Raw genomic sequence first — 17,681 nt, 5'->3', positions numbered from 1 at the left:
GAGGATAAGCAGCGTGCTTCTCAGCAGTTCTCCAAACTTCAAGCAGCCATGAAGGTTTTGGGCATAACTCCAGATGAGCAGAGAGCCTTCTGGCTTGTTCTTGGTGCCATCTACCATCTTGGATCTGCTGGAGCAACTAAAGGTAAGGATTTTGATTTTAAAAAGTTATACATATAGCACAGTTCATAGAAAACATGTCAGTAGAATCGTCACAATCCTTAACATGATTCTGACCAAAAAATATGAAAAAGATCTATAAACACACTTTTAACACCTAGTAGCAGGCGCTAAAATAGCTTTAAGTGTTTTTCATGCTTCATACAATACTGTAGGTACGATGAGGTGAGTGATGCAAGGCAGCTGTAATCCACATGAACTGAATAATGCAACTGCACATTTTAACAGTGTCGTCAGACTTTGCAACAGCACATTGGTTAAAGCAAAGGTTACTACACTAGAGCAACATGCATGGCTATAGTGAATAAATGTATGTTCAGGTTTTTTTTTCTATGAGTACACTGATGCCTTGCTTATAAATAGACTAATTTATATATTAAAACAAAATATCATTATGATACAATTGGACTCATAATAATAGTAATTCTAATTATTAGTAACAAGACTTTGTTAATGTCATAATTTTCATGATGCAACTGCATGTAATTGTAGTAGGTTAGCTTGTTGCTGCAAAGATAACAAGATAGCTTTATAGTTGATAGCAAATGTACTGTATCTAGTATATGTAAAATGTACAGTTCAATCTTCTTTTACATTAAAACAATACCTACTAAAATCACAAGGACTTTTATCTGCCTTTGCAGTCTTCTCTTGCAGGACTATTTCCACCACTACCTTTTTCGGTTATACAAGATTGCACGCCATTTTATAAACTATCTTCCGCACCTGCCCGCCAGTCTTTTGTAAGGCTGTGGTCAATCATCTGGGGAGAGTTTTGGAAAGAAAACAATTTAAATCCATGTTGCATCTGCTTCTGGGAAGAAAGACACAGCACACTTTGTTCTTTCTTCTCTTAGGCTGTGTGTCCTTCTGCAGTCCTTCTGTTTATCCCATGACACTTGTAAAGTAAACAGTGTGTCATTGGAGACAAGCTACTACCAGAAAAGTCCACACTACTTTTAGATTAGACTTAATCTGCTTGTCTGAGAAAAGATTGCATTTGGTAATCAGGTGCAGCTTCATAGTAAAACACTAGAGGGCAGCAGACATCTCTACCACACCGAAACCCTGGCTTCTTGTTCCTAGCTGTGCTCAATACTTGACCTCAAATGGGCAACTAGTACCAAACTTTCTTAGAGCTTTCCAATACACTCTTGAAGTATTCTAACTGTAATTCATTTTCCACAACTGCCTTTCAACTTGCATATGTGCATATCTATTAGAGACTCTAATTTAAATGTCTTTGTATTTGTCATTGCAGTGCTCTCACTTCATAACAGGAATATATATTAAAAACAAATGCAAGCTGTGCTGATGAAATGGGAGAAAGCACAGTCTGAAAACATGTCTCCATATTTGAATCTAGTCTAATGCTGTTTTATGAAGTTTGAAAAGAGAAAATGTCTTGTTGTTTTCATTAAGTTAACTGGAGTTTAAAATTTAGTATAAATCCAAAATGAAGTAAAAGTTCAATTATTATTTATTGTGGCTCAATATAATGTAAATTTATTTCTAAAACTGTAGTTGTGCCACTGTTTCCTCTGTAGTCTTCTTTATTTTGTGTATTTCACAAAGATTTGAGCCACTATTGCTAGAGAATGCTTTTAGTGCCTGTTCCTTCCAGCTGCGTGAGTGTCAGCTTGACCACAGACATAATCCTAGCCTGTCAGACAGTGGATTGTCAGAAAGCTACCAGGCTAGCCTTGTGCCTGGGGTGCTTGGCAGAAGGGCTAATGGAGGTTTTCATGCACGTGTCTCAGCTGGCAGGAAACAATTTGCACGTCATGAGTGGGCCCAGAAGGCGGCCTACCTGCTGGGCTGCACCCTGGAGGAGCTCTCCTCTTCCATCTTCAAGCACCAGGCCAAGGGCACCCTGCCCAGAGCCAGCACCACCCGCCAGGGCCCAGACGAGTGCGGAGCTGGAGATGCAGGTAAACCACAACACACTACTGTCACTGGCACTCACCCACTGTTTGTCACTCTACTCAAAATATAAGCTCTCTAGTAAATAGGCCTTATCTAAGTAATGAATACCACAACCTTACAATGTCTATTGACAGATAAATACACCATGTAAGGACAATTCATTTTGTATGCACTCTTTATGTATTGTCCTTGTAACTGTAATCTTCTTGCATTGATTTGTCACAGGTATTTTGGCTTCACTGACACTTTGAAGGACATAAAGAAAACAGTTCAGACTTTCATTGTGAAGTGACAGCAGTAACCTCTGTCTAACTTTGATTGTTCTTACCACTAATACACTTTTAGAGTACTGCACCTGCAGTTATGGCATTGTATTAGCTATAGGGGGCTCCTGATTATACTCAGATGACACAAAAACGCGTGAACAGTCCAAAATTACACCACTTTGCAGAGTCAATTTTAGACTCAGTTTGGATATTTTATGAAATGTGCTCAAATACAATACCACTCACAGCCTAATGGCCATAATTGCTGCCTTGCTTTTACAACGGAAAACGTCTTGTAATGTGGCCAGCTGTAATGCAGATTCAATGTTGGGCATTTTTTATCATGAACTGGTGTGATTTCTTCTTTGTCTGGCTGTGTCTCTCAACAGGATCAAAGGCTACGGCTATGGAGTGCTTGGAGGCCATGGCATCAGGGCTCTACTCTGAACTTTTTACCATTCTTATTTCAATGATAAATCGGTTAGTAAGGACAATTCTGTACTTTACACAGTTGCATTTCTATGTTTTGCACATTGTATTTCTTAAAAAAATATTGTGCATAATTCAAGAAAGTTATGCCACTGCAGATAAACTCTTTGTCTGACTACTACTACATTTTTCCATTGTGCTTCAGGGCCTTAAAATCCAGCCAACACTCACTGTGCTCCCTGCTCATTGTGGACACGCCGGGCCTGCAGAACCCTCGTCTGGCCAAACGGGAGTGTGGAGCTACATTTGAAGACCTGTGCCACAACTACACCCAAGAGCGACTGCAGACACTCTTCTACCAGCGAGCATTTGTGCAGGAGCTGGAGAGATACAAGGAGGCAAGTAGCTCATTCAGACATCAAACAAAAGTACATATTCTGTTTTATTAAGTATTCAATCAATATTGTTCAATACGATTGATAGAGGATTTCAGATATTGTTGCATAGGATATGTAAAGTTAATGAATAAAGTACATTATAGCAAACATGGCAAGGCAAGGCAAGGCAGTCTTCTTTGTAAGTGAAAGAACATTATATTACTATCACTAAGATTTAAGACTGAAGAATAATGTTGATACCATGCTGTTATAGTATTTAATGTGCCAATATTTTGCTCTTTTCTTAATGGTACTATGGTGTTTTTCCTCATCAAAAACACACCTGGAGTTTTGTTTTGTTTCATTCACACATTTAACACACATATCGTACATATTTAGGCTAAGTTAAACAGAAAGCGCCCTGTTTCACCTTGTGATGTCATGTGGTAATACAGGAAGTTCTCTACTGTGTTTTTACACTCCATTCACCTTCACTAGAATCATTTGGATAATTTCAGCCCTGGAATTGCCAATCTCTGCTGAATCAAAGATAAAAGGTAAATGTTAACTTGAAAACTACTTGAAATCACAAGGTGGAACAGAGCATTTTAAGCTTGGGAGATGTAGACAGTTACTCAAGCACGTGTGAATGAAACAAAACACAACTCCAGGTATGTTTTTGAGGAGGTAACAATGTTCTAACATGGCTTAAAGCTCTTAAACAGTACACATATCTGTTTATTTTAATTTTCTCTTGCTGCCTTTGTTGCTGGCTTACTCTCAAACACATCATCTCCAATAGTGGATGTGATCAGACATGAAATACTTTGGCCCTCCCACCTGTCACAAACAGGGACGATGCAAAGTGCTTCATGTGTTGGTCCTCCTCATTAGTCATGCCAGCCTTCACCTCTTCTGCTGAGATCAAAGTGAAATCGCTCCCAGGCGCCTTTGGGAGACACGCCCAGCTGCACAGCCAGGGTGTTGTTCCCTGATGAACAGACTATTCTTCTCTGTCCATCCGTAAAATCCTTATAGATGCACCAAACACTGTGTAGTTGTCCTTGAGAGAGAAAGATACTGAAAGAAAAAGATTAACTTCATCCTCTTATCAATGCTATAGTGTTATTTTAAACGTATCTCTTCATGGCGTATTTCTAATCCCAGAATGCTCTTTGCTTTTTAAAACTGTGACATAAGACTAAAAGTTAACCAGAAGTCTTGATCATATTACTTTTACTGCTCAGAATTCAAGATCTAGGGATTTCCTGCCTACATCTTCCACCCACAGCCTTTTCGAACAACGGAGGTAGGGAATTGAAGCGAAATAAAGTATTGCATAAATGTGGCAGAGGGTAATTTTCTCTTGTCAGTTGAAATATCTGAAAAATACAAGGAACTGTGAAACTGTCATTGGAAACTAGGTCAAACTAATTTGTAACTGTGCACAATATCAACAATGGAAGTGACAGGCTAAACTGTGATGCACAAAACAGGCATATATTTTTGAATTTGCAATGCTTTGGGTAGATAGAAAGAATAACAGTATTTTTTTCCCAGGCTTTCACGCCCCACAGTCGCGTAGAGAAATCATTTAAGCTGCTTCTCATGCACAGTCTACTTGAACACTGGCATCTGTCATGGCTGCACTATTAGCACCACCGACGTTTGCCCACATTTCCATTTCATTTTCCACTTTTGTCACCATAATCTGCTGCCCGGACATTTTGATCGGCTGAAAGTAATTTAGTACATTCAATTCCACTTCACCCCTGAAATGTTATTGTCTGCTACAGTAATGAAATGTCCACTTTTCTATAGAGAGAGCCACCTTAACAAATGTCATATATTCTTCTTATTATAAAAGGATTGCTTTGGCCTATGGGTTGCTTCAATTTACATCTGCAGCAGTGAATGCATGTATTATTTCTTTGTATGGGCAGAAGCAGAAACAGCTTGTTTTGCTGGCTTGTAGTATTTTAAATTACTAGCGTCGTATTTTATCTGTGATTATGTAAATTCAAACTGACTGTAAAAATACAATATTCAACCATTGATTCAATAGTGAAAATTATATAACTTCAGTTCCCATCTTTATAATGAAATCACTATTCAGAAATAAATTCTCTCATCATCTAATTTCTATCTATAACATCTAACATCAATTGATAGACTATATTTAGACTTAGATTAACTTAATTGATCCACAAGGGAAATTATTTGGACACAGTAGCTCATAGCATATTATAATAACAAAGAGAAATTGTATTTAAAATTCTAAATAAGTAGCAGAAATAGCAAGAAACTGGTGTCAAATCAGGCATATTTGGAACTGGGGATGTAACAATAACCGAAATGTCATGATATCGTATCGTTAAAAGTCTCACAATAATATCGTGGACCATCACAGTATATTGAATCTCAAGTGTATTTGAATAAATTCATTGTTATGGTGCAGTAATACCTAAAAAACAGAGGGAACTACATAGACCATGATCCTTTGCTCTGTTTCAGTCCAATCTACATGTTGAAATAACAGTTATTAAACACTTTTCAATCTTTTGAATCTTTTTTGAATTATGATGAGAGAAAAGTAGAAAAGTAGCATATTCACAATTTTACCGCGATAAATATTGTACGGTGAGATGCATATTTGCAAATATTGCAAATACGCAAATATTGTATCAAGAGAATTGGATACCTTTACATCCCTATTTGGGCCTGTAGTTAGCTGGTGAGTTGGTGGTCTGTTGCTTAGTTGAACCACTGATCATAGAAGGAGTGCGCTTTAGGAGCTGTGAGTTACAATTTAATATGACTACTAGTAAAATAAAACCAGTTTCTGCACTATACGCTGTCCCAATTCATTGTGCTCTTTTATAAGGTGTCAATCTTAGCTGTCTGTCTTCCCCCAGGAGAACATCGAGCTTGCATTAGATGACATAGAACCCAGCACCTCCATGTCTGTTGCCGTAGTTGATCAAGCCTCAAGCCAAGCACTGGTAAGACAAAGATTTCAAAATGTCATGTCTTATTTTTCTATTCTATCTCTACCTACACAGCCGATATATTTTGTATTCATTTTGGTATTAGTGTGATAGATTACCTCTCAAAACAATGAAAATAGCATCCTTCTTATGATCTATTTGCTAACTAATCTCTAATAATACTTTCAAAATGACTACTTACCTTTTTAAGATGTTAAATATTGAAAGGTGTTGTTTGGTAAAGATGAGAACACCAATGTGTGGTGACTGGAGAAGAAAGGTTAGAGAATTGACTCGAAGAAGGAAAATCGATGTTTGGCCTTTGCAGCCTCTGATCTGCACCATGGAAACAGAGATGGTGGAGTCTAAAGAGTCATAGATCAGCTTGCTATATTGCAGTGGTTTTGAGAGCCTTACTTTTTTAAGTACTTCAATTAAAAGTGACTTCATTAGTGAGCCACAGGACAAAGTGAACAGGAAAAAAGCAAAGCATTTTTATTGTTAGATTAGTTTAATAATGAAACTAGTGTTGTGAAAATATAGGTATTATTTGTAATTGTTTACTGGCCAGTAGCATATCACTCATAAAATCTGTATATTTATCATCTACAGTATGATGTGAATCTGAACTGGGTTGGTCAAAAATTAGAATAACATCACACAAAATGTAATACAAGGGAACTGAAATTGTGAGATTGCCCAAAAAGGACAAGCAGGTTGAAACTTTGTAAACAGTATGACCTATAATGTACTATACAGTATACATACATGTAAACATTATACTACATACAACCCCCTCTCTCCCATCTTATTTACTTTTTTACCTTTTACTTTTTAAAAATGTATTTATTTATTTATTTATTATTTATTTATTTATGTATTTACTGACTTTACATATTTTACTGATTTTTTCAGTTTGTATGTGTGTTAGTTTTATTTCTTTATGTCTTGTAAAAAAAACAGATTTAGGCTATTATGATACAAATAATATTATGGTGATACAAATAAACACTTTTTAGTTTTTTTGTTTGAGGAAAAAAATAAAACATTTTAATTATAAAGCATATATAAATAATAGCTTATCTTGTGTTTTAACTTTCATAATCATTGTTTGCATTTGAGTACTATGGCAGGTCTTGCTAATAGCTTGAAAAGAAGCTTCTTTTCACTTGAAGATATATTTTCCTCCTGTTGTAGCTTGGATGTTTGTTATCACACACAGCCCTAATACTCAATTCATTGCAGGCGTCCGAGTTGTCATATGTCTCCTCTAAACTGATATGCTGCAGTCAGTGTAGTGTGTGCCTCCGATAAGAATGTCTCTGGTGTCATGGACTGAAAGATACCAGAACATTATGTGGTTCTGTGAGTCTGGCTCAGCTCCCCAGGTGGATGGAAACACAGAAGCTATCCCTCAGAGTGCGCAGAAGTCCTTTACAAAACAATAATCCCATTGCCAAACACCCCCCATATCTACCAGAATCTGTCATTCAAAAACCTGCCCAGTGCTACACAGGATTTTCAGTTGAATTTGATATCACAAAAACACCCAGAGGTAATGGAAGGAATGGAACTGTGCGGTCAAAAGTAAAAGTTAAGGTCACTGAAACTTCATGTGTTTCTACTACTCGCAAACACATATATTATTATTTCATAACTGTAGAGGAATTTCAAATTTGGTGAAAAGTCAGTGATTACTCTATAGACATAGTTTAACAAAACTGAAAAATATGTAACTTACTTGTGTGATAGAGGATCCACCGCTGGCTTGTTTCCATGGAGATTGTGTAACTTGCCTGGGATGTTCCAGAGTATAAACTTATCTGTCCTGAGTTTATTCAGTTAGCGCTGTTTTTATTAATCAGCAGTACCTTGAAAAACATGCATTCAAAGTGTCTCTCTACAGATCAGTCATGTAACTGGCCTTGTGTCTCCACTTGCTTGTCTAGAGGGAGTATATAAAGGCCATACTTGTGAAACATTCCAGGCATTGTATTGACATTGCCATGGAGACAAGCAGCACCACCAGAAAAGTTTCATATCCAACTTTAAAATAAATCCTTATTGAAAAGAAATGTTTCTTCATATAACATTTTATTGCTTCAAGACATCAGAATGTTTTACATTTTTACACACATTTTTCTTTGTTCACAGTAAAAAGAAAAGTAAAACCACTGTAATTACCAGTATTAAATAAATGTCAGTGACATGGTGTATTAATGTTGCAAAAAAATGTTTTTAAATTCTCCAATCAACTTGACAAAATAGTTTTGTTGACATTTCAAGTATAAGGAAGCACTAGTCAAGAGACTGCTGTAATTTGTCAGCTCCCACACATTTTCTGCTAAATACAGTGTAATAAAAAGTTATTGTAAAATAAGTGTTTTTGTTTTTTGCAGTCAGTAATATTAAATAAAGTAAAATATGAAACAATATTAAGTTGCTGTTTTTGTTTTTAATGACAGTGAATCCCATTATTAATCATAGAGCTGTGTGTGTGTGTTGGAGCAGGTGCGGGCTGGTCGTACAGATGAGGCCAGGGGTTTGCTGTGGCTGATGGAGGAGGAGGCGCTGCAGCCAGGAGGGTCAGAGCAAACTCTTCTGGGGCGCTTGTTTAGCTACTATGGGCCTGCAGAGGGGGAGAGCAAAGGTGAATATAAATACCTACATTTGCTACATCTCTTATCTCTTTCCTTGTGCAGTTATGTACGAATTCCTTCAAGGATTGAGGTTTGTAATAGTACTTATAAAAAGTACTATGACAGCTTTGTGTATTGTTTATTCATTCCATTCTTGGTGGTGGTAAGCTATTATTGTAGTCACAGCTGCCATGAGGTAGACTGATGGAAAGTTGCGAGACTGCCAATGTACGCAATCGGCCCCTCAGACCACCACCAATGACTCACGCACATGCCACATTCATATTAGGTGTTACATTCATATTAGGTGGGTGTCTTGCCTAAGGACACAATGACACAATGTTTGCTCTACCACTGCAGCACCTGGTATTCCCATTGGTCCCATATTATGCTATTTTCTGATCTATGTTATAATACACTATAACATACCTGGAGTTTTGTTTTGTTTCATTCACTAATGTTTAACACACAAACCCATAATATTTAGGCTGAGGTTTTGTCTTAAACAAAACTCTGTTCTGCATTGTAATACAGGAAGTGCTCCTTTGTGTTTTTAAAATCCATACATTTTCACTAAAATTATTTAGATAATTTCAGACATAGAATTGACAAACTCCAACAAACAAAAGGTAAAATCAAGACTGTTAACTTGAAAACGATTGCTTCATGAAATCAGAAAATAGAACAGAGCTTTTTGAGCTTTGGAGATGTAGACAGACTAATTTATAACACAACCCCCGGTATGTTTTTGATGAAGTAACAACATTATAACATGGTTTAAAGCTCATAAGAGTCAATTTTATATAATAGGACCTTTACCTTCTGAAATCTGATGAGACTAGGCATTGATATTTAATAACCGTTTTAATAATAATAGTGAAGACTTCCTTTTGATGCCCATAGAAGTAATCTCTGATTCCTGTTGTGCATATGTTTATCAGGTCACACATTGCTCTTGAAGAGTGAGAAGGACCATCACTTCCTGCTGGCACACAGTCATGGTACAGACTGGGTGGAGTACAACACCAATGGGTGGCTTAACTACGCCAAGCACAACCCTGCCTCATCTAATGCTGCCTGCCTCTTGCAAGACTCCCAGAAGTAAGAACTACATATTTGAACATACTTTTTATACTATATACATTTTTTTCTTTTTATTTAGAGAATTATGTTCACAATTTAATCTACAAAACAACAATTTATCAATAAATCATACACTATTTAAATGAAGGGTAAACCAACTATAACGAAATAAAAAAGACAAAAAACATGCAAAACCAAATATTTAAAGTAGATTATATTTAGCAATTAATCATGTTTTATTAATTTATTTTATATACATTTCTGCCTCTTAGATACTTTTAAACCCACCTCTTCAGACTGGCCCATAAACCACCTGATCCATCCACTGATTGTTCTGTGTCCTCATGTGTCATGTGTCTTTTATTGATTTTACCTTCTATTTTAGTGATTTTTTTATATTATTATTATTATTATTATTATTAAATTATCACTCTGCTTGGTGGCCTTTATGTCATCATCCCACAAAACTCCATCCAGTAGGGACAGTTCACGGACAGACATTTTCAGACAGTTCAAATATTCCTTCTGTATATGATATAGCAGATCATTAAAAAACACTAATTACAGTGAACGGATCTTCCTCCTGTAGAAAGATCATCAGTTCATTGATCATGAGCAGAGGTGGAGGGGCCACTGTCCTGTCTGGTTCTGTAGCAGGCCTGGAGGCAGTTTCACAGCTGTCTCTGCGGAGAGCCACCAGCATGAGGAAGACCTTCACTACTGGAGTGGCAGCCATAAAGAAGAAGTCACTCTGCATACAGATCAAACTGCAAGTGGTGAGACAAGCAGTATTTTTCATATTTTCCTTATTGTGTGATTGTTAGGAAGTTTGCTGTGTACTATTTTATTTTACTAACTTGTTTAAAATGTGTGTATTTATTACGTGGAAAACGGGTGGTGTGCAAAAGGGGTGGGGTTAAATACATTTCTTTTTACTTTCTCCCTCTCCATTTCTTTGTCTTTACAATTCTTTTCTTATCAACTTTACTCTTTAGATTTAATGTTGTTGTATTTAACAACTAAATAAATAAACATGAAATAAACACATTCCTTTTTCATAATAACAGGTATATTTTAAGCAGAATTGAGACATTCTTATCTTACAAGTTCTTCAAATGCTAGGGTTTCAGTTCAACATTTAAACATTTCGATACGAAAGTCTAGATGACATGTAAATCTGCTTCAGACAAGCTGCCTGCTGCTTGACTTCAACCTTTCTAACCTGGATCATTCTTTGGCAGGATGCACTCCTTGACATGGTGCGGAGGTCCAAAATTCACTTTGTTCACTGCATATTGCCTAAGGCTGATGCCCTAAAGGCTCTCAGTGGATCCCTGTTCAAAGGAGGGGAATGCGAGACTCCAGGGGAAAATGGTGATCCTGGATTAATGCAGCTAGATGTTGCATTGCTCCGCGCTCAGCTACGTGGCTCCAAGCTGCTGGATGCTCTTCGGATCTATAGACAAGGTAGGGCAACTTCAAAAATGCCCCCAAGTACTGTCAACATTAGTGTTGCTATCTGGGGCTACATTATAAATATACACTATATTCATAATTATTTCACAGGATTTCTCGAAATAAATATTTGACCATGCCATACTAACAAATGTTGCACTTTCAGGCTATCCACATCACATGGTGTTTTCAGAGTTTCGGAGACGCTTTGATGTCCTGGCCCCGCACCTCACCAAGAAGCATGGGAGGAATTACATTGTGAAGGACGAGAAGAGAGTAAGTCAATCAATGGAGGTAGGGGGAGAGAGAGATGTAAACCTCGGGCTGCAGCCAAACGCTATGAAGATTAATGTTGTGAAGAGGCAGCTTCATTGCATCTGGCCCTGATTTGTCAGCAGCAGCCCACTGACGGAGAAATAAGCCCCCATTCATCACCTATTGTAATGATCTAATCAACTTAACCTTAGCTGCAACGTTCCTTTTAATGGCCCAGGTCGGTACTGTAGGTTAGAAAGGGTCCAAAACAGAGAACACTAAATCAAAGTCACCTTTATTAGCCTGCTAAGTACTTGAGTTTGTGTTTTCTATATAGTATAAAGATTAAACTAAGCTAAAATGGTGAAATATTAAAGGTGCACTACATCTGTGTAATCTCTCAGTCATCCAGATAGGTTCCATATCAAAAGAAAAAAAAAATCTGTCATCTTAACAAAAAACTCCAAAAAAACCCCCCAAACAAACAAACAAACAAACAGTGTCCGGTTGACAGAACTGAATTTTGTTTTCCTGCAGATGTTGTTGCTTTGCCTGAAATGCTATCTTAAACATATCTGTCTTGATGTAGGTGGTGCCAAGTTACAGTCAGAGTTAGAATGCATGTTTACAAGGTAAATTTGTAATTTTTGTAAAAACACATGTAATTTAAATCCATACTGTAGAAAAATCCAGGCATAGTAATATCATCAGAAAACATGTAGGTGGGAGATTCTAACCACAAAAGTTAAACAGTGCACCTTTAAAACCTGTAAACCTCCAGTTTAGAAATTTGTGTGTTGTCTTGTTCTTGCACACATCTTATACATCTGGATCTCCAAATGTCCACTACAAGAAAAGCCAGTGATTGGTGTGGGTGTTTAAATAAGTTTGTTTTTAAAGCAAAATAGAAGAGGCCGAGTGAGAGAATTGGGTTAGGAGAGAGAATAGTCCTGCTCCCCTGTGTGCATGTATTGGGGCTGAGTTTCTGTGGAAACATAGACAAACAAAAGCCCCTCAGTGTTTGTGGCAGACCACTCCTGGTGTAATCTAGATGGGGTCTCTTTGGACTAGAGGCTCCAGTGTAGAAGGGGGACACACCTGCTACACTCTCAGACTGACAGCACAGAATCCAGGCTAACTTTTGCATTCAGGGTGTGTCTTGGGACATGGTGATTTTAGTTTGTTTGTGTATTTTATTTTTTTTAAACAAATATAGCCGGGAAAGCCTCTAAGAAAAAAAAAAAAAAAATAGCAGTATTGTTTTCATTAGTTCAGTTCACTGTCTAGACTAATATCTTCTCCACTAGTGAAGTCCCTATTGGGTGTTAAAGTGTACTTGTGTGTGTGATTGCTAGGCTGTGGAGGAGCTACTGGAGTCCTTGGATTTGGAAAAGAGCAGCTACCACATGGGTTTGAGCAGGGTGAGTAATGCATTTCACACATCCCCTAAAATAAATTTCTCTTTGCAATCTCTTGTATTTGTGCACGTGTATTTGTAAGGACACAATGTTAGCTTTCTATTAAACCTTTCTTTCTTTGAGGGTTGTTTGCTGTCCTGTTGGAATGGCTGCCAAAACTATGTGTGCAACTATGCTCAATGCTCCCGGATTGTAACTCACTATCCTTTGTTCTCAGGTCTTCCGAGTGACAACCCTCTTTGTTTTTGTGTTACAGCTTTTGTAAAGTAATGTAGTAAACAATGTCTGGCCCTGGGGTTCAAATCCAGTCCAAGATGGAGAGGGCCTCAAAATAGAAATCAAAGGAGAACATTGATGTACAAAAATATTAAGTGCATTACCCAGGCTTTTCACAATGACACTGTTGTTGTTTTTTAAGTTTGCGCGGTGCTGCTCTTCAGGGCAAGAAACCGCAGAGATTCACAAAGCCTTCCAGAGGTGCCATGGCAACCTGCTTCACTCATCAATTAAAGTAGCCCTAAATAACAACTGCACACTGGCTTAACATAAGAATGTTAACAATTATATAAGGCTGCATGTCTGTACACATCTATAATATTATGAGAGCTGTTAAAGTAGAAATGGTAAATACTGTAGAAAGCAAAACAAAAAATACACCTTCATTTGCCTTAATAAAACATGAACAAAGACTTCATACTGAACAAATAGTTTATTTAATTAAAGTACTGATACATAGATACTAGGCCTGACTCATTATTTTTGTTTATTTTGAGTTAAGTCTTTGTTCATGCTTCATTAAAACTATTGAAAGTGTAGTTATTATAAAAAGTAATTCTTAACTCTACACAGGCTGATTTGTTTATTTATGTAAATAAATTATTATTTTACCCAATATAGTGAGAGTATATTCTCCCTTGCTTTGCTCATATTGAGTAATCAACACGCACTTTATAATCACGTCAGGTTTTACAGAAAAGAAATAAGGTTTTAACTTTTACAAAATCAATGTAGCATTCCTTTTCCAAAGACCCTTCTCTGACCTTCTCCTTTGTATTCATGTTCTTGAAGCGTTTAAATACATTAGATATATAAATATAGTTTCAGAGATGTCTTTAATACATTATTTTTGCAAAGGACCTTCAAACAGCTCTTCAGTCACCCCTGTCCATTTAAAAGCTCATGGCAGCCGTATCTACACAGCATCTCAGAATGTAATCACTCTTGGATATAGACAGGCCTAGATGTGATCTGATTTTTATTAGCCGCTCGCCCCTGTTTTACCTTTGCCAAGATTAGGAGCTGACAAGACTGATTGTCAAAGATAATAACTTAATCACAACTTTCTCCCTCTGATAAGGCTGCCCTATCCACGGATTACACTATTTCTTATTGATTTGCTGCTTCAGTGCACTTATTTACTTTTTAGGTTCCTACTCTGATGTCTCTTCTCTCACAAACCAATGGCCCCCGAATCCAATTTCCTCACAGCTTCAATAACCATTACACTAATGTTTTTTACCTTGCTAATATGTTCAAATTAGCTTTTTTTCTTTATTGGTTTGTAGTTGTTCTTCAGAGCTGGCACCCTGGCTAAGCTGGAGGAGCAACGAGATGAGCAAACGAAGCGTAATATAATTCTCTTCCAAGCTGCCTCCAGAGGATACCTGGCACGGCAAGCCTTCAAGAAGAGAAAGGTACTGCATGTGTCACAATGTCACCCTCATGTCCAATAATACAATACACAAAACAGTGAGCTCAGAGTAATAACATAGGGTAACATACTATTTGTTTTATTTTGTCTATTCTTAGTCAATGCAGTTGGAATTTTTATTGTAAATAGACTTACAGTTTTCAGACTTTACAGCCAAGTAAAATAACCTATAATTAATTTATTGATGGAAAGCCCTTTATTTTCAAGCGGGGACAAGATGGATGTGGAACCATTGTGCAGTAGATTGTTTTGAATAAAAGGTCAGTGTATACCATACGTCTAGTTGTACATGTATTTGCTAAATAGCTTTTGAAACCGATTTATATTGTACTGTGTAGTAATTTATGTTATGCTGCTGTAAAAAGTAAAGGTAACACTTTATAATAATTACAGTTTTAATAGGCCTAGTAAAGCGTGAACAAAGAGATAATAAACAAATCATTCATCAAGAATGATTCCGGTTTAACTACTTAAAGGTGCATTGTGTATCTTTTCTAGCGGAGAGTTCGTCAAATGCTTTTCTCCGTGGAAATGTTATTGCATTGTCTGGAAAGTTTCACAGTATAGTATTAAACCTTTTTATCTTCATGGAAACCAAAGCACTTCATGGAAACCAAAACACTGTAGATAGCATGTTATTTAACATTTATTTTCCCAGGCAAAATGTTAAAATAATGCCTGTTTTTCTAGGTATTTTTGAGCTGTAAAACCACCTGTAATTCAATAAATGTAATGTAGTCAATTCCATGTCATACAGTGGAACATTCCAGGCAGAGAAATGACATATCTGTAGAAACAAGCAAGTGACAGACTCCCAACCAAAAAGTTATGTTTGAAGTTACACCTTTTAGTTCTAGGGTATAACTTAACTAGCCTTAGTCATCAGCCGGTTTCACTCCATAGAAACCGTCTGACCTCGCAGCATTAGAATTCATTTGCTTGACAGTAGGCAGGTACTTTTTTTCATTTAACCGCTCACTGCTTTTTGGTCGTTACATATTTAATGCGCCGCTAACAGGGTTAACTGGTATATTAAGCTTTTCCCAAATCCCTTAGGAAGAAGGGCAATAACGTCTTTTCCCTTGATAAAATTCACCAAACATTCTCTTTGTTCCGGTTTAAATCCTCTATCTCAGGAATCGTTGCCAACACAGAACATGTGTCTCTTCGCTGATTGGCTGGTGCCCAAACTTGCACTTCCGGGGTTTTTGCGAACATTTAGTGTATTCTGATTCCAGACCTAGTCGCTGGAGAGAAATTAAATTGAGCGGAGGCACTAGGTGGTGCCAGCCTGGCTATAATTTATAAACTATTTGTTCATTATGAAGTAAGTCTGTTTTTTTTTATTTATTTTTTTTTATTAACTATTATAAAGTGGTACCAAAGTAAAGTTTACTCCATGACTACAATGGTGATCAGTATGTGTAGGCAGAATTTTTATGTTTTGTTCATCGTCCTTTGAAGTGTATGATAAGAATAGATAAAATCAGACGCCTCCTTCTAGTATATAAGCTCCAATGTCTTTTGTTGCCTAGCAGTCAGTTTGTCTTTAAGCATTCATCTGGTCTAATTTTAGCCTCTTTTTGCTGTGTTGGAAGGCAGCTACGTCACCTCCACTGTGTATGAGTTATTACAAATGATTTTTAAAACTTTCGGCCACACCAATCACAGATGGTGCTTCTCATGGGGGTATTTGATGGTGACGTATCAATCCACGTCTTTTAAATGTAGCCTTATCAAAGTGCTGCTGACTGGCCCAGATCGCAATGCTACATTTTTCTCTCAGTGTGTGATAGCTCCATCTGTGTGGACCTCATACATGTCCCCCTGTGATGTATGAAGCCCTGCAGTCCTCCTCCTCCTCTCTGTGATTACTATTTAAGTGAACACAGGGATAGTGATGAAGCAGCACAAACAGAATCAACAGCCACCATGCAACACTGAACACCGGCTACATGTCTCCGGAAAATAATGCCAGTATAAGACATCCCTTTCTATTATAGATCTGCAATGGACAACCAAACCCTGTCGTAATTTGAAATACATTGTAGATAGCATGTTATTTAACATTTATTTTACCAGGAAAAATGTTAAAAACTAATTATTTACAATGTTGGCCTTGGTAAATGTAAAGTTTATTGTGATCTAAGTATTTCAAGTGATTAGTAAGATTATCTAAAAGGAATCTAAATGGGCATATTCTTAGTGTCTTGATAACATGTCAGTAATAGATGTTGTATAATAGCTTTGGTAGCAATTTATAATGACTACACCTTAATGAAGCACAGCCACAGACTTAATTAATTATAAACAAATAATTTAGTATGAATGATTAAGGTTTGGTAACTACTTAATTAAGGGGTTAGGAGTGAGTGTTGTTATAAAGAATATCCGTATAATTAATGTTACTATCTCAGAAACAACATTGTCCCAACAAATATTTCCAACAAAATGCTTTTATCTCTGCATTTTAATTCTTAGCCAGGTAAAGTTAGATTTAAAACTTCTATAAAGTATTTGCTAACTAATAGTAAGTAGGAGGCAGACATGATTTCATTAAATCTGTTGTCAGGTTGCCAACTGTATTCGTAATGAACACATTCAATATTATATACAGTATATTCCTTATTCATGTTGAGCAAAACTTCTTTTTTGGCCTTTTTGCTCATTTTCCTGACTTCTTTCAACTACAGTCGGGCCTAATTAAAGCGCTCCTCCATCAGTACATATAGAGCGGATAGCCTCTGAAGGACATTTCCCAGTGAAGCCCATTTAGTTTTATTATTTCTGATTCAATTAGTCGACACCACAGTAATGAAACACAGTCTGCTGGATTATTGAGTGGCTTCTATTTCTCCTGCTCTGTCTGTTAGGGCTTTACAGAGTTCCTCAGTCCTGGAACAATCCTAATATAACGTGATGCTCTTGTGCCCTTGCTGTTATCCCTGTATTTCTATG

The 17,681-nt window shown here is 36.9% G+C and overlaps 1 protein-coding gene across 1 annotated transcript in view; it reads left to right on the top strand.

Annotated features, from left to right (window-relative positions):
- LOC110168090 (unconventional myosin-XVIIIa) overlaps positions 1-17,681 on the top strand; it is a 41,476-nt gene that overhangs the window by 1,764 nt on the left and 22,031 nt on the right. Inside the window, exons 2-13 of the mRNA XM_055148233.1 lie at positions 4-142; positions 1,938-2,108; positions 2,759-2,849; positions 3,004-3,196; positions 6,091-6,177; positions 8,674-8,812; positions 9,743-9,902; positions 10,474-10,660; positions 11,126-11,351; positions 11,506-11,615; positions 12,950-13,015; positions 14,578-14,706. Coding sequence (XP_055004208.1) covers positions 4-142; positions 1,938-2,108; positions 2,759-2,849; positions 3,004-3,196; positions 6,091-6,177; positions 8,674-8,812; positions 9,743-9,902; positions 10,474-10,660; positions 11,126-11,351; positions 11,506-11,615; positions 12,950-13,015; positions 14,578-14,706 — 1,698 coding nt within the window. The remainder of the gene's footprint in view (positions 1-3; positions 143-1,937; positions 2,109-2,758; positions 2,850-3,003; positions 3,197-6,090; positions 6,178-8,673; positions 8,813-9,742; positions 9,903-10,473; positions 10,661-11,125; positions 11,352-11,505; positions 11,616-12,949; positions 13,016-14,577; positions 14,707-17,681) is intronic.

This window comes from Boleophthalmus pectinirostris, unplaced genomic scaffold, assembly GCF_026225935.1.
Source record: "Boleophthalmus pectinirostris isolate CB_2022bp ecotype Guang Dong unplaced genomic scaffold, ASM2622593v1 HiC_scaffold_12, whole genome shotgun sequence".
Lineage (NCBI taxonomy): Eukaryota > Metazoa > Chordata > Actinopteri > Gobiiformes > Gobiidae > Boleophthalmus > Boleophthalmus pectinirostris.
This window is presented reverse-complemented; position numbering and strand designations above follow the sequence as displayed.